Source organism: Falco punctatus (assembly GCF_963210335.1).
Source record: "Falco punctatus genome assembly, chromosome: 15".
Classification (NCBI taxonomy): Eukaryota; Metazoa; Chordata; class Aves; order Falconiformes; family Falconidae; genus Falco; species Falco punctatus.
Genome location: NC_137595.1, coordinates 19,904,149 through 19,931,223, shown reverse-complemented (window position 1 = coordinate 19,931,223; position 27,075 = coordinate 19,904,149). Strand labels below are relative to the sequence as shown.

The 27,075-nt window shown below is 39.9% G+C and overlaps 1 protein-coding gene across 1 annotated transcript in view; it reads left to right on the top strand.

Annotated features, from left to right (window-relative positions):
* CHRDL1 (chordin like 1) overlaps window positions 1–27,075 on the top strand; it is a 63,034-nt gene that overhangs the window by 25,823 nt on the left and 10,136 nt on the right. The window contains exons 4-8 of the mRNA XM_080365243.1: window positions 1,915–2,008; window positions 19,730–19,875; window positions 20,893–20,986; window positions 24,738–24,805; window positions 26,112–26,286. Of these exons, the coding sequence (XP_080221369.1) occupies window positions 1,915–2,008; window positions 19,730–19,875; window positions 20,893–20,986; window positions 24,738–24,805; window positions 26,112–26,286 (577 nt within the window). The remainder of the gene's footprint in view (window positions 1–1,914; window positions 2,009–19,729; window positions 19,876–20,892; window positions 20,987–24,737; window positions 24,806–26,111; window positions 26,287–27,075) is intronic.

Here is a 27,075-nt window from a genome sequence, read left to right as displayed (position 1 = left end):
TAAACAGAGGCCAAATTATTCAGCCTGGGATAAAAAAAAAACAAAAAAACCCAAACCACCTTCTTGTTCTTATGTGTATGTAGTATTGTCTTTTTACAAGTTATAATTTACATACTTAAACCAGAATAAAACTAAACATAATTCAGTGTTCTCACCCTGTTCCCTCTTTCTTTTACAACTCTTCTCCCCCCACCAAACACAGAGTGGAGGCTGTTGATTGTTAACTGTCAGGTAAATTGGAGCACTCACAATTTGTCAGATCATTATTTTACTTTCTAAAACACAGCAGCTTTTTGCTTGTGTTCATAGTCAGATCTGCAGACTTCAGGGGCTAAAATGAATGCTCTGCACCCAGCACTGGTAACACAGCTGGGGAAGAGAGATGCAGTTACTCATTGGGTATCTGATGCAGAAATGCTAGCCACGGCCCTGACTCACAGAAGCCTACAGGAGCTTAAGTTTTACTCTAGTCAGTAGGGCTTGATCTCCCAGACATCACTGTGAATCTAAGCATAAGATCAGTCTTACCGAGCACACGATCAGTTAAAATATTTCCATCCTGCTGCAAACAGTGGAGTGCTGCAGGCAGCACTGAGGAGCAAAGTAGGCCTGCAGAATTTTTATCACAGCTGATCATGCACAGAAAGTAAACATTCACCTCAGGGGATTTTGTAGGACTAACAATTAAAAAGGGAGTGAGGCCATGGAACAGGACAAGTAAGCAACATGGAGCCAGGCCAGCAGACAGCGCCAGCCTTTCTTCTACAGTAGTGCTTTACAGGCTCTCAGATGATGGTCTACAGGGCAAGGCACTGTGCAGACCAGTGATAGTCCCTATCCCGCAAAGTCTACAGCCTAAAATTTGCTCTTCTTCTATAAAATCAGTGTATTTAATTTCAGCCATCATTGGAAACAGATGGTGATATCATTTTTAGTGTCTCTTTTCAAAGCAGATGCACAAATGTAGTTTGCGGGTAGTAATGATCTAACAGTATGATTCCAGCCTGTGGTCTGCAGGTATTTAGGAGTCAATGGATTCTTTTGAAAGAGATGGCTGTAAAGGCCTATACATATGCTGTCTAAGGAAGTCTGCGCCTCCACTGGAAACATTTCAGTGCTCCAGAAGGCAGATGAAAATAAAGCGAGTTTATTCCTGACACCACTGAAAACTACAGTTGTAGCATAGTATCAATGTTCATGCTGAAAGACCTTTCTTGCTATAAACATGAGCAACTCAGAGCTAAATTAGAAGGATGAATTATAGATGGGAAATGGGAATTTGAAATGGATAGTCTTTTCTGGTTACAAACTCTGGAGGATGAAAATTCCCTATGTTTTAATTATAAATCAATCTTAGATGTGGTCAAATAGAATATTATGTTAATGACATGAATAATGAACACTATTCCCAAGGCTTGCTCATATTTCTTAGAAAAATGGCTACTTACCAACTGGTGTTTTTTGTCTACTGGGGAACCCATAAAATGAAAACAAAAGACTCTGCACAGTTTTCAGGAACAATTACAGACGCTATTGTCTCTTGCGGTCTTGAACTAACCCTCAGTAGGGGATATCTCAGAGACCTACCATTCATTATCTGTGTCTTCGTTTTGGAAATACAATTCCTAAGCATAATCTGCTCAAAAGAAAAACACAAATGAAGATTGTTGCAATCAATTTTTAGGCACTTCCTCTGATTTTAAGGTTTGTGTGGATTTCTGCTCTGCTGTATTCTGACCTCCAGCATAAATTCAGAGGCAGTGAAAGCAGTGTGGCCTTACCATGGTGTGAGTGAAATCATAATGTTGTAAAAAGGCTTTTTTTTTTTTTAAATATGTAGATGTAGAGTAGAGAACACAGAAATTTGTAAGATGGCCCATTTCATTACAGTATTGTATTATGTTCCACCTGCAGAATGGAAATGTACTGTGCAGCAGAATAAGATGCCCAAGTCTACACTGTCCTTCCCCTGTGCATGTACCACAGCTGTGCTGCCCACGATGCCCAGGTAATTTGTATTAATGACATACAGTCCTTTCTGAAATAGTTATTTAATATGCTGAGTAACAGCAAAATTAAATGTCTGTGCTGGAAAACTCCTGTGAAGTAAACATCCTTCTATATCCATTTAGGTCATGAGAGGCTTGTCCTACAGTAAGTTACAGTATCTCCTATAGTGGTGTCTTTTTAGGAAATCATAAGTATAGATTCAGGAAGGGATCAGGTAAGCTACCATGTCCAATCCCCTACAATCCAGGCAGAAGGTACTAGGAATTTCACTGATGAAAATTAATGGAGTATCCACTCCCCACTCTTTCCTTTTTCTCTAAACTCCATCACAATAAAACCTCATTTCACAAACTTCCCAGGTTTCTGCTTTTGGTGCTTTTCATAAGAGCAGACTAAAATACGTGGTTATTTGCAATGGGTCTCTGTTAACAAGCAATTCAAAATTGCTGTGGCAAATGTGTATTTGTATAGTATCACTGTACAACCAGTCTGGTAACATTTGCCTTTTACATCTCAAATCCAGGCATAGCTTCATAATTAGTAGAGACTGTTGTAAATCATAGAAGCAGTGCTGTAGAAGTTTATGACTATATAAATCCAATTGGATACTGTATAGTAAATTCCTCCAGACTGTACATTTATTATATGCTCATTATTAAGAGCCACTGTATGAAAGAGACTAAGCAGGATCTTTCACAAGGCTGTTACAACATTCCCGACATGGCCTAATGGCTGGTAGATTTGACTGGAGCTTTTCCCTAAATGTCTGTCTTAGTGGCACCCCTCATTTCCACTTATAAAAGAGTATTCATGCAGCATCATAGAAAGGGGTTGTATTTGACCTTCTCTAGAGAGTTTCATTGTCTGAGGAAAACAGCTGTTCCCTGACCAAAACCTGTGAGCAGGAGGCAGTAGGCAATGGTGGAGGGACATGAGTGCACAAGCAGTTTGCTGTTCAGCTGGGGTTAGAGTGTGGTCATTGCACTTACTGGAGGACGAATGGCAACCACCCATCAATTTTTTGTAGGATTCATCTGTCCTGACAATTACATACATCTGTCTATCAGATGTGTGTATCAATACCTGATCTAGGTATCTAGAATTCTTTCTTAATCTGTGTCGACAAAGAACCATTTCAAGTGTGTAACTCATCTGGTGCCATGATGCCACTCTTCTTGTGCCCTGGGATGAGATTCATCCCATTCAACTTTGAATCTAACACTTTGGCATCTAGTTGATGGTAGAGTTTTATCTATGAAGGTCTAAAACATAGGACAGAAAGTTTGTAAGGTAGCATGCTTTATTTGACCAAGTAGCACTGTTAGATTAGTAAGCTTCAGTTGGCAAGGGAATCATCTAGATGCCCTTCACAGCTGTTGGAAACATGCTGTCCAGAGGGTGATACATCCTGTTACCCAGAATGAGAAGAATTTTTCCCTGGAGATGCCTATCTCTCTCCACTGATTATTGAGGGAGCACAGGTAAGTAGCTTACACTAGATGCTTACTTTTTGACAGCTTAAGTTAAATCACAATCACAGAAATTCCAGTCTCCGTAATTGGCATTTGCGGTCAGGAACTTTTTTTTTTTTTTTTTAATATCTCTGTACAGTATTTAGTATAGAAACATAAATGCTTCTAGATGACTGATTTTGCTTCAGGTGCTCTTTGACAGTGACCTGTTTGGCTTTTTTCTGTTCATGAGGCTGTAAATGTCATGATACCTATGAAGATTTTAAAACATTCTACAATGACCTAGTAAAGAAGAGTAAGGGCCCCCGTAAACTCTCAAATCCTTCTTATCAAATGAAGTTCTTGCTATTCACAGTCTTCAGCTAGAATTTTGTACTGTCTGTTTAAACTGATAAATCCAGAAAATTATCAGAATGAACCTTTCCTGAATTGTGATCCATTATCTTCTCTTAACTGCTCCTAGATTCTATCTATAGTCTATCTGCTACATATGATAGGCCGATAAATCAAAAAATGAGATGGGCATCTCATTAAAAATGAGAGTCCCACTAAGTAACTGAATCTGTAATTCAGATAGACCTGCACCAATGTTAGGCAAAAGAGGACCAGGAATCTCCTGTGCTTTCAGGGGTTATTTGCATTCTGCTTTCTGCAGTGATTATGCGTATCATATTTGGTGCCGTATCTTCAGTGGTATTGTTTATGCCTGATCTGAATAGGAATCTCAAGCTTTCTTGCACATCTTATGCCAGCTTTCCATTCCTATGTGTCTGGTGTACAGTATCTTCTGTGCAGCATCCCATGACATGCAGGAAACTTCTCTAGTTTCTCCCTATTTTTTAATGGAACATGCTAGAGCTCTGGCCATTAGCCATCCATTTGAAATATTCTCATAAATGCTCATTATATTCTGTCACGTATGTTCCCCCTCAGTTTCTCAAGCTGCATTTCAGAAATGAGTACTACTAGTCATAGTGACTTTGGGCTCTTCCTCCTGCCTTTCTGCAGGCCTTGTAGAGTGTAACTGCCCAAATAACTGCCTCCTTATTTAATGAAGCAAAGGTAATGCCAGGAGGCAGCAACTTTCATTGGAAACTGAACTTCATAACTACCTAAGTGGAGGAGCTGTTGAAGGGATTTCTTTGAGAAAAGTTGGCACTGCTCTCCCCTTGGAATTAATGTCTCCTGCATCCATAGTGACACTGGACTTGCTGACACAAAGAGATGCAGTGTTTGTATCCTGTCTCCCTGGCACCAGCCACTATGAATCTTAAGTAGTTGTCAGACATATGTTATGAAGCATCTTCTACTTTTCACCAGTGGTTCAATCCTACCAGCTTCTACCATGGATTCACTGCTAACTTTCTTTTTGTTGTTTTTAAACCTATTATTTCTAGCATTGGCAAAATCCAGACCTTGTATCTTATATATAACTAAAAAGTCCTCCCTTTTGCAGCTCTGAAAAGTACTTTACTGCTTGAATCAGATTCTTATCATCACACACATGTAACCACAGATACTAGGTTCACATTAATTGGGACTTTTTTTACACATTAGTGAGACCCAAAAGGACATCACATGCTTCTGAGCTTAAATTCCTTCCTTCCACCTCAGGATGCTCCAGGCATCATCAGGGGAGAGGTGATATATAGTCAGGGAGAGAATTCACCTTCATTCTCAGAGCTGGATCAGCTCTCAAGCTAGCATGGACTTCAGACCTCCTGCCTCCTGTCATGAAAATAAACTTCATGTACAAGTTCTTCAAGCATTTAACTGCAGCTATCTTTAATGACACTACTATGGACAGTGCCTTTATAAATGGAACATTTATTGTAGCTTTTAGCATTTCTACATGGAATGATTGTGAACCAAAGCATTTAGAGTCTGGTCAAAGATCTAAAATTTTTGAGTATACTCTGGAATATGTTAATTTAAGATGGTGCAAGCTTACACCAGAAGCAAAAATGCACAATTGCATATTTAGAAAGGGTTTCCATATTCCACTCTCTAGTTTGATTTCTCAGCAGATAAGGCCACATACTGATAGATGAATTGGCCCATCTGGCTCCAGTATTTTTTAAGCTTGCTGGCCCAACTAAACACACTGGCTTCCACCAACATTCATGATTAATAACACATTTCAGTTTAAGCTCATTTGGTACTATGATTTTTCTGTATCAAATTCAAAATGCTTTTCTGATGTACTTTTTGTTGCCCTATAGATACTGAAATAACAACAAAATGCCAGGTGGCACCTATATATATAGCTGGACTAAATACAAAGATGGACCAGATCAGGTATCTCACAATAGTGGTCTGAGAACATCACTTAAAATTAAATGAGGCTATGTCTGCATGGCAGACTGCAGCATGACTTAGTAATACATGTATCTCTGAACTAGCTGTTTTAGATCCTGGAAGCAGCCTAGTTAGGACAGTGTAGAGCTCACTGCACTGCAAAACTTGCTTAAGAAGCAGGAAAAATGCACCTGCAATGAGCTCCATGCTACTTTCTCTCAGTTCCTTCCAGTAACTGAGCCAGTCCAGGTAACACTGCACTCTGTGGTGCTGAGTATGTACAACACCTGTTGACCTGATATACATCATATATAAACACAGAAGCATGTGTATTATACAGTGTATCCTGCACTGAATTACAACCAAAATCTTCAACCTGAGCTGTTGGAATGCTCTGGTGGAATGATTTTCTGCTGCAGAATGCACATACAATAAACTACTTGGTGAAGAGGTTTCACCCAGCTCACACACCAGAGCTCCCAGGCTCCCAGTTCCAGTCTTCTCACCATTCCACTCAGAAGAACACAGCCTATTTCACAAATATTTGTTGGATGGAGGAAACATATTGTGCCCAACTCTTCTATTCTCTATGCAATTTTTGTGCTACCACCTACCCTTCTTAGATCACTAAGTGAGAAACTCATGGCCCAGATCTCACTGAAGTTACAATTTTTAATTGTCTTAAGTAGATGGATTAGTAGAGCCTGAGTAGGAAAGAGAAAAAAACATACAAATATGGTAATATTAAGAGATGTTCAGATGGCCTTTTACTGAGCAGACACCGTTTTCCATGCTGTTACTAAAAGAACACTTGTTACCTCCCATATAAAAAGTATCTCTGTTGAGTGATGCTACACCTTTGAAATCAGCCAGAAACACTCCACATCCTGAATTCCAGACTGAAAACAGGCTATTACAGCAATACTCTCGATAAAGAATTTGTACAAGTATTGTGGCAAAGGGCATATAAGTTGTGCCTGAACCAATACACATGGTTCAAACACCTAAGTATTTCACAAGAGTTTGGAGATGGATCCAGACTTCACGTATCACTTGCAAAACTTTAGAACTCTCCACTGTCCAAAAGATCAGCTCTCTGCCATACCATGAAAGTTCTTCAAGGTTCTTAAACCTGAAAAGTTGCAAATACAGAAACGCTCGGTGTGTTAATCTGTCCCTCTATTGTCTAAGTCTCCAGGCAGCAGAACTTCTTCTGGAACTGTGCTGCCAAAACATCCGCTTTCCATCTATTTGCATGATTTGCATGAGAAGAATGATATTTAGATAGTATTTCTTTCATGATTCTTACTGAAATTTGAATTTGACAGTAATAAATATCATAGCTACTGAAAGTTGATACATGCTGGTTTTGAGACAATAATAAAAAAAGGCATCTTACAAAGATGCTTCCTAAAGGCCTAGATGTAGTCTGTGAGATGAAAACAACAGAGCAGTAACAGCTGTCATTTTATGGAAGACTTGATAAATTATGGTGAAATCTTACAAAATCCATCACTTGTGGAAAACAACAACAGCCTGTAAGCAATTTCAATACTGAAGTCCTCTGTGTGCAGCTGCTGGGAGCTTGACACATGAAGGGCCCACTGATTAGCATGGATTAAGGAACGGTAGAGGACAATCTTAAACCATTGATTGAGACTGGTTAAATGTTGGCAGAAATGTTCAGATGAAAAAAAATCTAAGGCTACACAAGCATCAGTAAAGTTAGGTATTGGAAATACATTACAATAACTGGGGTTCCCTTCACACACCTTTTCTGTCACCATCAATAGTTAGCACTGGAGGACTGCAGACATCTGATCTATATGTCACCTACAAAGTCTAATCCATCAGTGACAGCACAGTGTACCACAGGTACAACTGAAAGTCTTTGAAAGTGTCTTCCTACAAAGCACAGTGGTAAAAAAAAATAAGGAAAAAGAAAACTCAGTATGCAGAAAGAGATTACTTTGGGAGTATGAGAGTGGGGAAACTTCCCAAATAATCAATATTAACAAATGAACTGCGAAGCATTAGAAATCCTGCTGGTTTTATTCTTTGCTCATACAACATTATCCACATTTCTGGAAGCAGCTGAATTGTCTGAGAGATAACAGAAAAAGCTAGGCTCCTGAAAATCTTGACCATTTGAAACCATTATCTATGCTTGTCTGAACTGTTAATCCAAAGAATAAAATCTCTATATTCTGTAACTGATGCATGGTATATAACAAGTTCATAACCGCCTTAGTAATGAGTCCTACAAGGACTGTCTTCCTGACACCAAGGAATAGATAGCTGGCACTTAACAGTGCATTGACAGAAATAATGAGTTTGGAGCTATAGACACATCTCAGATTTAAGAAAAACCGGCCATATTCTCAGCATGCTGCCCACTTTGCCACACGTCTGACATAAGCCTCAGTCCGTGGAAGAAATTCTGCATACTTCGCTCCCCTTCAATGTTCAGCCCCGCCTTCCTTTGTTACTTTACCTCAGCTTCTGCATCTCTTGAGACCTTTAAACCATGCTGTTGCACTGCCTGTAGGCCCAGTAGCTATGCTTTCACTGATCACCTCTGCACTTTTCAGATAATGAAAAAGAAATTAAAAATAACTTGTGACCCAAACTGTCAGCAGTCACAGTACAGGAGACTGCGGAATTGGTACGCCAACATACACAGCAGCTGATAGTTATAACTGGAGAACTACTTACTATTATCTATTGATAAGAGCAAATTTCAAAATTTCCAGTCTGCATTTGGTGCCTGTGGAGGTACCATAGAATTACAGAGCTGTACTTTTTTGTGGTTACTCCACATATACAAACAAGGTGGATATTCATATCTGGAATATGAAAGATGCACAGAACATTACACAGCACCAGAGATTAATAAGATTCTTTGGGTTTTGTATAGTCCCAACAATGGGTAGCTATCAGATAGAAGTAAATTTGATTTGGAAATACAATTATATAGGCATTCTTAGGACAGGTCTAATTTTTTCCTATTGATGTATGCTCAGATAATTCAGTTTGTTTTGTGATTTTGTTTTGTTATTGGCTTCATAAGGAATGTTTGCCATCACAGCCAGATTGAGGTTATCACTTGTTTCCATTCCGCTTTTTTGAGTATAAAAATTCATACAATCTATCTGTACATTGGTATCCAAAATGCACTGAAAAATATGTATCTTCCCACATGGATGACAGAATTAGAACTTCCATTCTTTGGGCTGACAAGATAGGATAGGATAGGCTGCTCAGAAGTTTTACAAGATAACTTCCAAGAGCTTCAAAGATGCTTCAGAGAGGATTCAAAATTCTCCAAAGCTTCACTCAATTTGTTTCCTTGGCTGGGAGAGTGATTGGTAGATTCATATAATAGTTCAACCTTGGAGCAGGAATTAAAATGGAGCAACCTAGAAAGTGTTTTATGACTTCTTCAGAGTTTTGCTGGGCAATTTTTTATGCCACTATAAAAGAAAACACAGGAAATTAAGCTGCAGAAAATATATTAAAATAATGTGAAGAGCTTGACTCTAGCCCTAGAAAGCTAAAAAACAACCAACAGTCTTTTGAATGTTTAAACTGAAACTACATCTTTGCCTTGAATCTGTATGAAAGTTCATACTCTCTAGATAAGGTGCTACTAGTTCCTTCAAGCAATGAGTTTCATACACTTTCTACTGGCTGACCATATTAAAGGCTAGCTGTTGCGATTAACTCTGAATTACCTTGGAGTTTTTAGAGCTTAACCTGGTCCTTGAAGTTATTTTAATGTAAAGCATTTTGTGGCTTAATATCTTTGACACCTGCACCTCCGAGAGGCACATATGGATTTTGTTTAGAGCTTGTGTTTGCAGTTTTTGGATAGTGCACAACTTTTCAGTCCAAATTTATTGTCAGCCTCAGCCACTGCTTTAAAAACAACATCATTGCACCATTTTTGTTGTTTTTTAAAGGGACATTCACACATCATCTATGTTTCTTTAAATCATAGATTTATAATAAGTTGGATTGTGATGCATGACTGAGGGAAAAGGCTAAATGCAGATGGACTGAGGGTTGATCCATAGTCTACTGTAGTCAATCAACAGATTTCTATTAGCTTTGATAGTTTTTGGACTCAGCCTTCTACAAACAGATGCAGTTACTGACTGTGGTATAGCCCCCTCTCTAGAAATGCTGAGGAGTATGGTAGAAATATGAGACAGAAGATGAAAGAGGCAAGTGCCTTTACACTGTGCCACACAGAGTAGGTGTTTGGGCCAGCTTCCAAATCTATTTAGTTCAATGGACTTCAGATCAGACCTTGAAGTGACACATTCATGTAGAGTGGAAACAAAAGTAGAGGGAAGAAATTAAGCAAAGGAATTTTTAATAGGAAAGAAATCCATTTGCTCTCTTATGCTGTGCTATAATCCCCCAAGGACCTCCAGCCACAAAGGTTATTTAAAATAATACTAGGTGATCCCTAGAAGATAACCTTGCACTGAAACAGTGTAATAGGTTTTCTCTGTCTGAGGTTTCTGTATTCTCATGAGACGATGAATCAGGATTTAGTTCTGGTGGTGAAGTAGCTCTAGAATATTGGTATTTTACCCTTCTTGACATGATAGGGAAAAAAACATCTACCCTTTCAGCAGCCGGTGGTTTTGACCTTGCAAGAGCCAGTTTGCAACAGCAGTTTGTCCCACCACGTGCTGCTGGCACTCAGGGCTCAGTTTAGTTATTGGGACCTGAAACTGCACTGGGAGCAGGTCAGGAATATGCAGTGACTGAGGCGAAGGCACTGACAGGTTTCCTGCCTTTCTGAGGCAAATGCATGCAAGAGGCCTCCACAGACGCTGAGGAAAGTTTGGTAAATTTCTGGAAAAAACAGAGCATGCGTTATCCCAGGTCACAATGACACCTGTGTTCCACAATGTCCCTTGCTGCCTATAATACAGAGATTCTCTATTCTCTGTCTTCTCTGTTTTCTTTACCCCCTCTGCATTTGGCCCCTCTCATCAAGTAGCCCCAGCATAGCACACTCATGCTAAGGTGGCCAAAATATGATCACAGAACATCTTCTGCACTGAAGGCCTTTTTGGGGAAGTGAACCATGGTGGCAGAATGAGGAAATCCAGATTCCCAGCTATATGCTTCTTTGCATTGGCCCTTCTGATACAAATGGATCAGAACGTAAGCATTAATTGGATCTCTGGGTACAAACCAGGCTGCCACTGTACCTTAGTTTCACTGGAACTGCAGAATAATAGGCAAGTGCTCTGTGTCATATAAAAGCATCGCTATTTGTGCATGAAATGCACTGCATACACACAGAAGAATATCATTTATGTGATCTTCTTCCCATATAAACATGAGGATCTTTTTTTAAAAAATATTTTTAAAAATACAGTTTGGTATGAACACATGGCATCAGGGTTAGTTCAGTCAACAGAGTTGCTCCAGATTTATTCAATGTAACTATGACCAAAGTCTCGCTGTCACTCGCCTAGCAAGATGCATGATCTCTCTCTGCAGGATGCTTCGCTTACCTCTTGAAGTCTTAGGCTGCTCTGTTTTGAATTTGTAAGGATCAGATTATCAACACGTATTTATTCCTCCATTCCAAGTATGTGTCTCATACTGAAAAGCTATTTCTTATATATAATAACCATATTCTATTGGCTTATGTGTAGTAGAGGGAGGAGCCTAACACAGAGGATTTCTGAACACAGGCTTTATCTTTTACTTGGAATGTTACTAGCACTTAGAATTTACCAGTACTGGGAAGGGCTTTGGCTGAACCCCTTGGAACACAGACACCAAGGCAGCAGGGATCAAACCACTCATTACCACATCTTCAGAGCTCTGATTCCTTAGGTGAAAGGAGGCTAGTTCAGATATTGTTAATCAGAGCAGCTCCAGGACTGCTCACATCTATACATGCTTATCTAGCTGTCAAATGGCTGTTCCAGCAACAGGAAGAGGCACATACCATATTAATGCTGGAGAGAGGAGTTTAGCCCAGGTCCCCTCACAAAGCTAATTTCAAAGTGATTAGATTTTCTCACTTTGTGTTTCTCTCCTGTACATCAGGGTGACAGAAGATTCAAACATGTTCCAACTGGCTGTGCAGTCAAAAGTAACTGTAAGAGTAAACTGCAGTCACTCACTTGCATTGGTAGCGTGCCAGACTGAAGTCTGTATCTCGCAGTCGGTAGGAGCTGCAAAGGAGCTTCAGATTCTCCAATATTGTACACGTCTTTGGTGTCACAGAAAGACAAGTACCGTGTGTTAGTAGGCAGCAAACATGCACAGCTAGAAAGGAGAGTCCAAACCTGCTGCCATCCCAGATGATACTAATACATCACTTGCTGTTGTTTTCCCCATGTACCAATGACACAAGGCATTACCAGCATACACCATTGAGAATGAAGGACACCATTTGTCAGGACCTTCCTTTTAGCTTAGTTTCTTCTGCATGAGGTGCAAAAGGCATTACCTGCTGAAGAGAAGTTTTTTGAACCAAAGTGCAGCTCATGTGCTTTGAATTAATTTTCAATATTGCTGCCTCAAAACTGAAATTAAAATGTTACACCTTGTTTGCTTAAAAGTCCTAGTCTCTGGAGTTTTTCACTGAGGAGAACTTCCTTCTATAAGTCATTCCCTGGCTTCAGCAGGACCTACTTGAAAGAAATGGACTGATCTGTATTGTGGTATAAAAGATGCTCTTCACTGCATGCAAGGTGGGACCTTAGGGTATATTGTTACCCTTAAAGTTTTAAAGATTCTGCACCAGGAATAATAATAATAATAAAACCACAAACGATCCATGAGCCAGCCCATTGTCATGGGTGTTTGGCAAAAAAAGACAAGAACTGTTTTTGCTGCTGTCATTCCCAGCTACGCTTTTAGATAAAAGCTGGAAGTTGGAGTGGGAGGCACAGTTCCTACTCCGCATGTGTCTGGCTCAGGATAGAGCTATTGCTATGAATGATAGTACTCAGGCTAGCTAATTTGGGGAAGTCTTGTCCCATACACAAACACAAAGGGAATTCCATTCTAAGACAGATGCACAACTCCTGTGGGTGACAGCCTGTTTCATGTTAAAAACACATTTCAGTGGTGGAGGAAAGCAGTAATTTTGACATTGTGGTTGGCCTTTGGCAACTGCAGCCTGCATTCTGGGAGCAGCTGAAGAAAGCTAGAGAGGTAGCAAGGTGCATAACATAAAGAAAGCTTCCAACACCTTATCTGCATCTTATCTGCAACAATCTCCTGGCATTTCATGCTTCTAGCTCCTTGCATGAATTGCAGTCAGTGCGAGTTAGCATTTTATTCTACATTGCTGCCTAGATTTTTTTTCAACCCACTTTGTAAATTGCAATTCCACCTGCAGGTTTTTATCCAGAAATGTAATTTTCTGCACATGAATAAATTATTCCATTACTGTTACTCCAGACTACTTCAGTTAGTATTTTGGGGCCTCCTAGAATTAATCCTTCACAGTGGAACCTGAAGCCCATTGTGTTAGCCTTTAACACTGCTATGAAAAACAGCAGTAAAAAGACTCAGTAAGCAAGAATCATACCTGTATCTCTCTACTGACTTATGTGTACATTACCCTAGAGAATGATTTTGCTTGTAGGGAAAAGACCCAGACTTCATGAAAGAGGAGAATGAACAATATTTTTTTAACAAGTAGACCTAGGGGTATGTGCAACTCCTGCCCAAGCAGTTTTCCAAAACCAGATGTCAGGTCATCAAAGTGCTGCCTGCTTGTGTTGGGCAATGTGTGCACCTGAGCTGATCCAGATTTCATAAATTTTTCAAGTACTCTCATATTCTAGTCATGTACCCCTTTGGCATTAGAAATGCTCATGATCCGCACATTTCCAAGAATTGTGTCTTATTTTGACCGTCATAATTCCTCTATATCTTGCTTCTGAATAGTTAACCTCCAATTCTTGTGCCAATCTTAAATGTCAAGGCAAGTAATGTGGCCTCACATGATGTTATGCTACAACTCGGAGTGATCTGATTTCTGTACAGAAGCAGTGTGTGAGATGGCCAGTTAGCTGGTGTCTAAAGAGAGTCTCCTGCACCAGAATATGGTGTAGAGAGCTTTGAAGTACCACTGCAACTAAACTGACTCAGTTTTGTTCAGTAAGTAGCAAAACTCACTGAGAATACAAGTGAATACACAGGATAGATGTCAATGCGAACGGTTGTCCCAGAGTTATAGCAGAATTCAATCACTCATCTAGTGAATAGGGTTCCAAAACAAATCCTCAGTCTCTTAGTTGTACATACTTATACTCTGTGTTGATTTAGAAAACGTTTTTCATAAAATCCTCCCTGGACTCAAATTCATAATCTATCATCTGTTTACTTACAAAAGACGAGAGAGAATTATCTGTAGAACAGTTCCCAGTATGGTAAGTTTCTTAAGGCATTAGACCTCGTGATTAATTTCATCTTGTTTAGCTCTTGATTGTTTTTATAAGGGTGTTTAATAAAACAGAAAAACTGCAAAAACCAAGCCAGGCTGAGCGCCTAGCATTTCTGCTTGATGTTAAAAGCCTGTCTTTTTCAGTAAATGACACTAGGTGATTCTGAATGTTGCAGTTTAAAAATAGTTTCTAAGTCATCAAGCCAAAAGTCTGTAGGATTTTTAAAAAATGATCTTTGCCAGATGTTCTGATATTAAAATAAAGCAATAGTGAGAGTGTTATGTACTAACGAGAATGGTGAGAATATTGTACAAGTATCTCATAGAGATGCAATAAAAACCTGCAGACCCTTACTGAGATGCTGTGCAAGGTCCTTACAGACCTTGCTGAGAGGTATGCAGCAGCATGAACTTTGCCTACACACCTTCCTTGTCTAGTCTGTACAAGCTCCATTTCGGGAGTACGCTCAGTTACCACTTCAACTTATTACTGGCTGCAGATCAGTAAAACTCGACACAATGACTTTCAGAAAGCCAATGCTTGGTCTTGTCCACAATGGTGAAGACCATCCAAAGCCAACTGATTTTTTTGTCTTGAAGGTCAGATGTCACCTTATAAACACTTTACTGATTATCATGCCACGACTGTACTGATTCTGAGGTAGTTTTGCTGGTTTGTTAGTTAGTGTCTTAAAACTGTTAGCAATTGTACCTGTACCTCCTGACTTTCTCCAGAAGGATCCAAGTTGAAAACTTATTTGATTGTAGTAAGGCCTGGATCCTAAAGCCCTTCCTGAAGTAAGTCACCCCACATTTCCCAAAAGCCTAGTTTGCTCATAGCCAGTTACTGCTTTTCACTCTCTGCACATAAGTACTTTTACAGAAGTTACCACAGTTTCAAACACCAGGAACTGCCCATGGAATTTGTCTAAGCTATTCAAGGGATTAGTTGCAGATAACTGATGCTCTTCTGCTCCATATCCAAGTAAGGGTAAAGCATCTCAGGACCAAGCTTTCATAACAATCCAGGAAGGAACAGAGTTGTAAACAGATAAAGCTAAAAGATGGCATTTCCAAAACTGTGATCCATGTGACACAGCATCTGTTTCTCCCAGGAGACTGGAAAGCTCTAAAAGCCAGGAAGCCCTGGTCTCTGTACATGGTACATGGCCCTCAAACCTGGGCCCTTGGAAACCCCAAGTTATAGGCAGACCATCAGGAACCCAGGCAGGTTTCCATGGAAAAGCTGTGATTGGAGTGAATTCCACTGAATCAGAAAATTTCCATAAATGTCTGTGGTTTATCAAATTCATATCTGTTTTGTCAGACTATCAGGAAAGCATTAGTACTGCACTTCACATTAAGTTAGTATCCCTTTGTGGCAAACTTTTTACCATCTGTTTCTTCACATGCCCTGTCCAATAGACTACAGTTCATGGAATACATGAACTATACTTTCCTGCAGTTCTAGTTCATAGTGATTTTTTATATCAGGCTGTACTACATATCTGAATTGATACAAATCTTTTTTTGTATAGATAAACAGTTCCTTCTAGTTCAAGCATCCATCTCAAACATGATCTTAAAAAGCAGCATTCAAGTAAGCACCTAGGCTGAATCCCGAAGGAAACCTTTCTATTGGCTTCATTGAGGCTAGGATTTACCTTGTGTATGGTATGCCAGTGAAAAACAGCCTAGGTAGGCAACAAAAGCTGGACAGAATCCCATGTGTTTGGAAGAGGAGAACGCTTAGATATAAGAATTCATGCATAGCCACTCCAGTCTTCAATTGTTTTCAAAAAAATAATTGTTTTGAAGCTATTCCATTTTTTTATACAGTTGTATTGTGTTGCCTGTTTGTAAAATCTGAAAAATTTCTTCAGCCAGGTTCAACCTTTAAAGTTACAGGGTAAGTTCAAATCCATATCAAGTTTTGTGAAGCCTTGGTTGCACATCTTAGCCCCCTGCCATTACCTAATGCCAATGTTGGTGATAAAACAGTGCTATCCATATTGCTCACTCGTGGTCTTATCTTGATCGCACTAAAATTGCAGGCAAATGTCAGCATGGTCTGTCAACTTCTACACTGAAGTCTGAGCCCTTAGAGAATAAAGGCCAACCACAGAAACAAAGATATTTCCTTTTCAATTGATGCTATAACATCTTTATTCTATATGTTTTATATTGCTTCCACCAACAGGCTATGAATGCCAGAAAGAAAAGCTCAGATTGAAGCCAGTTAATTAAAAGGATTCACACAGATGGTTTGCCTGGTACTTTACAGAGCAGCTAATTAAAGCAATGTTAGTCAGCACCATTAAAATGCCAGATAAAGCTTTGAGAACAATCCTGATTAGGAAGCGAGGTTTACAAATAGAGCTTTGAGCAATGCAGTATATTTGCAGTTAATTAATCTAGTTCTAACATATCTTAACTAAGGCACAGAATAATGCATGCTGATATCAATATTAATGCCAAGATTTTTCAAAGTTCAAACCTGGCGCTTATTAAAACAATCCACAATGACTCTAATTTCACATTCTACAGGAGAATATGATATCATGAGGGAGTCTGAACTCCTCTAATTAGCCATGATTTAAAGAGCACTAGAAAAGAAACCAAGGCAAGTCCTAGCTGAGGAAAATCAGTCACACACAAGCAGAGAGAGAGAGAAACTACACCAGACAGAAGTTATATTTAGACATACAATATAAACAAAGCTTCCTTGCACTTCTAGACAGATGCTGTGTTTGGGGAGGATCAGTCATGCTCTCCAATATGCTGTCTCCAATATATGACTGTATATATTTTTTTGCAATAACAGCAATGTGGTCTTGATCTGAAAACTTATTCTAAACCTTATTTTATGCAACCAAATAGGCCCATTCACTTAATGTGCTAGAAGATAATCATATGCACAGGTATGTTCACCATAGCACCTAAACCATGGTCTTACTCCCTGTAATTGAAACTGACTTTTCTTGTAATTATTTCATCAAATAAGACTTCAAAATGGCAATAGAATTTCATCCCACATTCCAAAGATAGGCAGATATCCATGTGTTTTGGACCACATGCTATGATTTAGCTGTTATAGGCCTAACTTCTATGATCAACCTAAAAGAAATAGAGGTGAAAACAGTTACCTACTTCAACTCTCCACTGCTATTTTCCAAGCAATAAAAGGTTCACCATTTTCCTTCCCTTGTTTAGAAGCCACAGTTTGAAGGCATTTAGTGATTTCATAGTGAACTGAATAATGTGGCATATATCAAGGTAAATCTGCAGTAAAATTCATTCTCTTCATCCAATACTCTGAAGAGTCACAATGACTCACTCAAGTATTGGTCTCCGCAAATGTCCAACCACAAGCCAAACACTGCTTTTGGACAGGCATCCCATGCGGGCACAGAGGCTGCATGAACAAGGCCTCATAGCCAAACAAGAACCACCTGTATTCTCCTTTCATTTCTCCTTTCATTTTAATTTATTTCCAGTTCTACTGCTCTTGCAGTTGCCCAAGGGGCAAGGGGATAACTAAGGCTTTGGCAGTCTCTCTTTCTGCTTTCTGTGAGATGACTCTTGGAAAGCCCAAGAAACTACGGTGACATAAGTTTCAGAGTATAGCACAGACCTGAGAGGTGCCTCTTTTATTCATGTTTTCCAATATTTGTGCCTAATGGGACAGTAGCTGAATTCGTCACTTGAATCTTTTGCTGATGACTTTCAAAGGATGTTTCTTAATTAAAGCATACATCTTGCCATTCCAGAATGTGTATTACTAGCAAACCATACAGAAAGTGCTGAAAGCACTGCATTTCTATGCCAAGCTCAGGTTTGTCAAAACTCTGTATTATTGATAAGATTCTGGAAAGGTATCATTAGACACCCTTGATTGCACTGAAATAATGGACACATTTGGTGCTTCAAAGGAGGAAGTGCACTTACCATGTCTGTCTTGAAGAGAAATGTAAGATCAGGGAAGGAACCCTAAATGGCTAACTTCTCCTGCCCTCGTCCTGCAGAATGTTCTTTGCTGACCCACTAGACTCCCAAATACTATAGTACATACATGCTCCACAGCCAGATTTGACATTCGCCATTCAAAATATTAATATTTGATGGACCAATGTAACTAAATATATGCTTTTATGGAAAACTAAATGTCAGTGTTTAATCCCGGTGCATGCCAGCAGAAAACTGCTCTTTCACTTGAGCTCCTAGCCAAAAAATGTGCATTCTGTGGTGGCACAGCTTCACAAAAAAATCTCCCCAGGTTTATCTGACAGATAACGAAAGGCGCTACACAAAACCTGAATTTTCAGCTCAGGTTTCTTTTACATGAAAGCCCAAACCCACTGAATGAAATTTCAGCTGCATTCCTAGAAATCTGCAGTGATGCAGGCTCCAGGGAACAAACGCTCCACTGTTACTTCCATAGAGCTCTTGTTCAAAATGTCTTTTCCCATGCTGAGATGCTAAATTCATATGATTGTGAATGTATAGTGCCAAATTCACTGCCTAATAGGTATCAGGTGACTTACATTTCATAGGTAAAGTACAATCCCTTTGCACAGTTCATAAACTGCTAATAGTTAAACAATCTAGAGGATGTTTTAATATAAGATGTGGATAGCTTTATGTCTTAGAAGAAAATTTAACCCATGTGGTGCAGGACTTGATATGATCTTGAGTTGAAACAGGAGGTTTCAGGTTTGAATTGACACTGCCATCTTATACACTTTGTCATATGCACTCATTTTCACATCTGACATTAAAATGCATGTCAGAAAAAAATCAGCTTTTGGGTAGCTTTTGAAGTCTGCCTTTGACAAGTTTTGCCCATTTTGAAAACAACAGCGGCCACAAATTGTGACGGTCACTAGGAACAAACACTTGCATAGTACATAGTTTTCTCTTGACACAGTTCCGTCATCAGTATCACCACTCCTCCACCAGAAGGCTTGTGCCTGTGGATGTCATGGAATCATGCATGCTCTGTGGCACAGCCTGCTACCCTATAACTAAGTCTTCCAGGGGCTACAACACTACAAACCATTAATAAAATGTTACCAGTACTAACAAGGGCGAAACCATGCTATAACAGTGCGATTGATAGTGGGGTTCTGTGTGTATACAGGACCTAATGCCTTCTACATTAATGCACAAAAAAGCTGTCTAACTAGCAGGCACATAACTGTATCTGCCTGTCCTAATACCAAATGCTACAGCAGACAGCAGGAGAAAATACAGCAGCATGAGACATGACCATCAGTGCTGGCACTGCAGCTAATTATTGGCAGCCTAAGATTAACTGGGACAGTCAACTCAACACATGAATTACTAAAGTTCAGCAAAATAGCAGCATATCACTTATATTTTGTAGCATGACAAAACTTGTCCTTTTATGATAAAGGAAGGAGAAGGGAAGCTTTTCCTCCCCTGTATTTGTGATATCACAAGTTGTCAAGAACATTTGCATGAAGTATTCCTTTCCCATTGCTTCCAGAGGACTCCCTTTTCTCAGTAAGCAGCAAAATCACCGGGAAATCCTGTGAATACAATGGCACCACCTACCATCATGGAGAAATGTTTGTGGCAGAGGGTCTTTTCCAAAACAGGCAAGCAAACCAGTGTGCCCAGTGCAGCTGCTCAGTAAGTAACATGATTTGACAGAGACCTGCTCTGTCTGTGCTTCATTTCTCCTTTCTAGAAGACACGCCACTGAAATATAAGCAATACATAGCAAAGGCCAGGAATGGAGAATTAATGCTGGAACTCATGAAAATGCTCAGAGCCAGTCTGCAGCATCTGGTATGTGCCAGGCTGCCTTTTATTCAAACACAGTGCACAAAGCTTACCCCTGTCAAGCATCTGCTGTAAGTGAGCTTACAGTGCAGAGGCAGCAGGTAAAATATTGATACTTAGCATATATAGAATATTTCACTTCAACCTGACTGGAACATATGGCAAAAAAAAAGAAGCCAGTGACTGAAAGTGAATTCATTTGGACTGAATGATAAGTAAAGACCCCCACAGGCTAGGAGTGGACAGCTCTGTGAACTGACACTGGGCCACAGAGCCATTTCTGAGATGTCACCAATTCAAATCCAGTATATTTGAGAGGTCACCCAGTGACTCTTCAGAGCCAGTGTCTGAACCAAAGCATCCCTCTCAGTCCAACCAGCTCTTCAGTATCAAGCATTAACAACTCTGGACCTCCTCTGATCAAATCATCATCATATTCTACATTAACTACAAATTTGACAGGCCAAGTACTGAACAGACTTTATGACTTTTAGTTGCTGCTAAGCTATATCTCCAGTTCAATATTAAGATGCAACTAAGATAGAGCAGGTGCGAGAATTTACACTGGGTGATTTTAGCACCATAATATCAGTTACATTTTCAAACTAGTAATTGCAGTTCTTCCCCCTGCACACTTTTAACTCTTCCCTTTTCCCCATTTTTTAAAGAACAGGACCTCCTTCTGTGCAACACCAAATTTTTAAAAAGCTATTCAGACTTTTCATTGGTCTAATATTCTGCTTCTGCATACTAGAGTGGCATTTCTGTAAACACATACTAGATTTAAGCATGTCCATTAAAAATGCATATGCAGTACCAGAGGAATCGGGTGACTCCTGAATTATCCTTGTGTTTTACTGGCAGGAAGGAAATGTGTACTGTGGGCTGAAGACTTGTCCCAAATTAACTTGCTCTTTCCCAGTTTCTGTTCCGGAGTCCTGCTGTCCAGTTTGCAGAGGTAAGTTCGAGTACAACCACAGAAGAACAGGCTCTGAATTTACTCCTTCCCCTGGCACAGCCCTGTCTGTGCACCAACACTGTTACTCGGGACACTGTCTGCAAGTTTCCCATGTACTTACAATCTAGTGCATGTTGGGAAACTAAACCTTGAATGCAAGCAAGGTAACATCACTACCTTTGTTTTCCAAAATTGAAACAAGGAGAGAATGCACTGATGATAAAGTTGCATCCCCATAGTGAGGTAAATCAAGGCTTCAAGTAATGTATTGAAATAGCTGTCATTGCTCTGGGTAGAAGAGCTTTGCAATAAAAGACGAGCTTCTATCTGACATATTACCAGACCTGCTCAAGTTATGCAAGACACAAGAATTTCAATTCAGAGGGTAAGGCCAGTCACTCCAGTTCAAGTTAGGTGTCAGTTGATACGCAGGTGACTTCAGTATTTTACTAGCAATTTTGATTTAGGTCTTGTACACACAGGGAGCTTGATTCTAGAGGCCCTTCCCAGCCTTTCTGAATGTCTAAACCTAAATAGCTGTCTAAAAGACCATCTAAAGATCTGAGAATTTCTAAATGTATTTTATCTTACTGTTAGTATTGTGGCATTTGAATCACCACTTCTAGGCTATGTAAGCACCTATGGCCAATTCTCAAAGGTTCAGATGAGCACCCAAAGGTACCTATGGTTTTCAGAAGTGCCACTCTATTGATACCAGCGATGCCAGGCTGCATTTGAAAAATTCTCCTGCTTGCACCTTTGTGCAGCCATATCCTTTTGGGATTCTGTTTGTTTGAACCCATTACTTTTGCATGGTAAAAATAAGGAGTAGTATATTGCCAGTTGTATAATTTTGCCTGTGATGCTAGTTGTGAAGCACGAACTAGCATAGTCCCACAGTCCCTGTCCTAAGGAGTTTACTGAACACACATGCTGGACAAAAAGCTCCGAGCGGTGAAGCCAATAAGAGGGTACTTCAGAGTGCCTCAGTGCTTAATAATGCAGCACGATGCTACAGCACGCTTGGAAGGAATGAGTTCCTGGAGAGAAGCTGTGTAAGTCATGTCAGTGCAGCAAGCTGTCTAAGCTATTTAACCGTGGAGATGCAGCAGTAATTAATTTCAGTGTGGCACCCTGTAGCACCTGAGCTAATCTTTTGGCAGGGCAATGCTGTGTGCTGCATAAATACATCAGCTCAGTCAGAGCAAGTATGAGGATCTTTATGCAATACTTCTTTGTGTGGACATGGTTTCTCATTCTTTGCTGTTTTGCCATGTTAGTCCACAGTATCTTTATAAATATTGAAACATTTTGCCAGGGAAACTGCTTATTAAGCTTTCTGATCTCAAGCAGACAAGGTGACAGTTCTGGCTTCCCAGGGTGCGATTTAGTGATATACTGTTTTAAATTAATACATTTTCAGTTAATTAAAGTAAATCCTTGCTAATCATCTGATTCCTAGTATCTGTTCCCTGATAGTTATTTGAGCTGTATTTGAAACAAGTCTCTTCCAGTTACAAAAATCAAACTGACTTTCAAAGTTAGAAGTATCAGACACATCTATGCTGTAAAATAGCCTTACGCTGGAGAAATCAGTCACTTCAGCCAGAGAGAGAGTCACTAATGAGAAACAGGTTCATTAGAATTTCCATATGAGAGGTGAGATTAAATTGCATTATGCAGTAGAAATGACCCAGTGTCTGCACTGATGCAGGGTTTTTTTAATGTATTCCACTGTCTGTTACTTACTTAAAATGTTAAAATGCCCATTTATCTTGTAATCAACTTTGGTCTTTTCAATACGGCATGTTTTATCTCCCCTTTGTGATTCTCACAAAATGCAAACCTAATCAAAAATTTTGTGTCAAGATCTAGCACAGCTCATGGGGAGGAAACTGAGTCGGTTTCTGCTCCTTGCATGCTAAGTATGTTAACATAATTGATTACAATTTTGCTGATTTTCCTATTCATTCCTCTACTAGTGACTCGAGAAGGTTCCAAACACTACTGTTCAGATGCTGATTTATGTTAGGATCCATCTTCCCCTTAACTTAAGAGGCAAGCTCTCATAAACTGCATAGAGGATAAAATGCTAATACATAGTATGCACTAAGCTAGTGGTGATGGATCTGACTGATGATTTAACTCTAGAACTGGGGGCATACCTACATCAGCACCATGGCTCTCCCAAGCCAGTATCACGCACTACTACTGCTGTAGCAGCTATGTTGCTTCGAGGACCCAAGCCCACGGTCTGCACCATTAATGTAAGGCTCCTGATGTGTTGGTACTGCACTGCTGCGTTCCAGCGCAATGCTTGGCACATCTAGAACTAGGCTTTGAGCCACTAGCAAAGCAGTCTTATCTGTACCTGTATCTGAATTCCAAGGCTGGGATAAATTCCAGGCTTAGCTCCACACTAAACGATTTCTCCTGTTCTTGCACAAGTTTCCCAAGAGTCAGATATCAGTTCAAGTTCCATGGCTTGTCTTATCAAGGAACGCCTCTAAATATGTCTCTAAAACTTCTTAAAGCCACATTCTATCTCTAGCCTGAACTAGGCTATAATTTTTTCCTGCTATAATTTCTATCATAGCTCATGCTTAGTTATGTTTGTATTTATGAAGTTGTCTTTACAAAGAGAACAACTGGACACTTACTCCTGAATAGAAACTGAGCATTTCTTTTTTCCAACTTTCCTTTCCAAGAAACACATGTTTAGCTGTGAGGAACCAGAGCCTGACTTCGCAAGTACCTCCCATTCATTCTCAAAAGCATGCATTACTTCCGCATCACATGCACAAATCACAAGTGCTCCAGCAAAACCTTTTCTCTTTTAGAAGACAAGTCAGAATGTCCTTGGTGCTATGAGCCCTATCCTGTAGTACTTTTGTTGGCCTGATTCGAAAAAAGCAGTGCTGAACATTTCATGCTCTCTATGTGCAAATAAAGGATCCTATGAGCTTAGATGGGATTTGGTTTTAGTGGGTCAGCTTCTTATACATCCTGCCATAACTCATTGGATGCGCCTGGCTTCCTGAAAGAGTTGCTGGTTTGCGTCTAGTGAGTCATGCACTGTGCATAGCCATCACTTCTATTTATGAAACAGAGTATCTTTGTCAAACAGATGAAAGTACCTTCCTGGTTCATAACCATACCTGGGGGTGAATTGTGACTTGGCAATTTTTATTAAATGAAGCATAAATAAGAGGGAAAAAACAACCATACAGATATGGGGACAAGAATTTGCAGGACTTTTTCTTGATATGTATAATACAATGTTATTTATTAATGGCTACACTTCACAGCTGACTACAAAAACCTAGTTCAAGATTCAGTTCTCAGGAAGTTACATGTCACTTGAGCAACAGTTAACTGTGCTTATGGCTTCACACTGCCCACAGCAGATGGAAGGTCACACAGTTTAGCTTTTCTCTGTAAGCTAAGTCATGTCTCCTCAGCTTTGCCTGAGATCACATAGCAAATGGTTGCAGGAAATCACCTTGCTCATAGCATCTTGTTAAGCTGCACAAATCTGACAGTAAACCTTCATCTTGAGTTTGCATAATGCATGGGAAGAGGTCTTCCTTTTGATCTTTATAGAATCTATTACAATAAAGTCAGGCTACAGACTGGATGCAACCTCCAGCTTCAATTTAGCTGTAAAGGTGGATGAGACTTTTCTCTTAAGTATCTCCCAAGGTGTTGCACAATTAGTCCCCTAACTTATACTGCTCTGATTCATGTACAGGAGATGGAGAATTATCATGGGAACATTCTGATGGAGATATCTTCCGGCAGCCAGCCAACAGGGAAGCCGTAAGTGTGACCTACAATTTAAAGATAGATTTTCCTGCTGTGCTGTGCACGCCAGTACACTGGGGGGAAGAAAGAGAAAAGGATGATAACAGGTCTGAATATCTACTGCTTCATCCTGGGTTCTGTGAATCTAGGCCAAAATAGGCTTCTTCCACTTCTGGAGACCCTTTAATAAACTCAACCTGAATTCATGAATAATGATGAATTAAACTCCCATGAGCTCCTGTGGGTTCTGGATTTGGTCTTTGTTGTATATGCTTTGTAAGAATAAAATCCTACAGCATCTTGTTTGCTATGCAAGCATTACTTTTAAATCGTAATTGCAAAAACTTACTTCCCAGTTGACATATACACTTGTATGTATTTACTTTAGGGGCTTCACTACCCCTGGGGCTAAAAGTATCCATTAACCACTTACTCCTCGAGAGATTATTTTTATAACAGCATTTTGAGAGAATATGAAGAGCTTTTAAGCATTAAGTGCTCTACCTAAATATATAAACCAACAGGTCTTTGAATCAGTGAGAAGAATCATGCCTTCTAAAATAACTGCTGTAATATACACTAGCCCTTCATGCACTTCATGGGTATTTCAGAAAGTAATTCTTTGAAAACAAGTGTTTTTGCTGTAGAAAACACACTGCACACTACTACTACTACTACTTTCCTTTTCAAATAAAATGAGGTTTCTCAGTCTGTAAGACAGATTCTAGTGAGGTTCTGCTCAGTCTGTGCAAACCTACCACTGGCCATGCATGAGAGTTTAAAGCTGCAAGGAAACAAGAAGCTGGACAGTCATTCTGGACATGCTCTGCCACTGAAGTCCCCACAGAAAATAATTCTGATGAGGAAAACTAGACAGGCTTACAATTCTTCTCATCTAATCTTTAAGCAGAGTAGACAACAGTAAAGTAGGTATCTAGCTCTGCACACCATTTTTAATACATGGATAAAAATAGGTATTTCTGGGTTGTGATTCATCTCCTCATGATACAGACATGCACAACATCCACAGCAAGTCAGGTTCTAAAATGGCCTCTCTGTCCATTGACTTGGTTAGGGACTTCAGATGACCTGCTTAGATAAAGACACCACTGATGTGTACAGTCTGGTGAGATGCGTTACCACTACCTATGTGTAGATGACTTCATTACTGTGTTAACTGTCTGCAAAACCCGAATGGTCTTTATTTATTATGGTGCCATTCATTACACGTAATGATGATGCCCGTGTTAAGCTTCTAGTACAGCCTTTTCCCCCATGTTGATTGGAATGAGACATTTACTTTCCTGCTCTCTGCCTCCAGAGACACTCATACCATCGCTCCCACTATGACCTGTCACCCAGCTCGGCGAGGCAGGTAGTCAACATTCCACGATTTCCCAATGCCAGGAGTAACCGTGGAGTCCTACCGGATCCCCAGCAAGCTTCAGGAACAATTGTACAAATCGTCATCAACAACAAGCATAAGCACGGACGAGGTAAATACAAGTACTTCTTATAGTATTACTATGAGTCAGGAATCAATCACCTATAGCTCAAAAAGACTTCTCAAAATATACAGCAGAATCTTGGAAATTCACACTGGTATCAAGAGACCCAATGCAAATCAGGGAGGCAAACCCCGATAAGCTATTAAGGATGCAAAATTAGCTCATGACTGAGATCAGTTGTGCCTATACATACAACAGTGCATTTCACTCTGCAAAGACACTACGCTGTTGTGTTGCTCCCTGAATTACTTTGTGGGATTGTGCTACATGATTCTAAGAACACATGCAGTGGTCACTCGGGAAGTGAGCACTTTGTGCCGTGAAGGACACCATGATGCCTTTGGATTTGCTAACTTGTTCACACAGTGACTTGTCCAGTAGGAAATTATTTGTGGTTATTTTCTTTACTGTCTCCTGTTTTGTAACTTTACTAGCTGTAAAGAGCATGTGTTTAAACTGCCCCACAAATCTCAGACCATAAAGTTTTGCCATAGTATCAAGAGGTTTTCTGCCCCCAAGACTTAGCAAATTATTCTCCAGAAAGACAATATCATGACTTCTCCCACCTTAAGCTAGTGGCCTGAGACAGTGGGATGCAAGGGGTGCTTTTCCTCCTCCCTGGCTAACACTAGAGACAGAGTAGGCAGCCTGTACTGGATGCCTGAGCTGTAAAGTGCCAAAGTTAACCAAGATAATGAATCTCACCCTAAGAATCCTTTAGTGCCTTCTGATACTATAATACAGTGCATATTACATTCTGGGGACAGCAGAACTTTG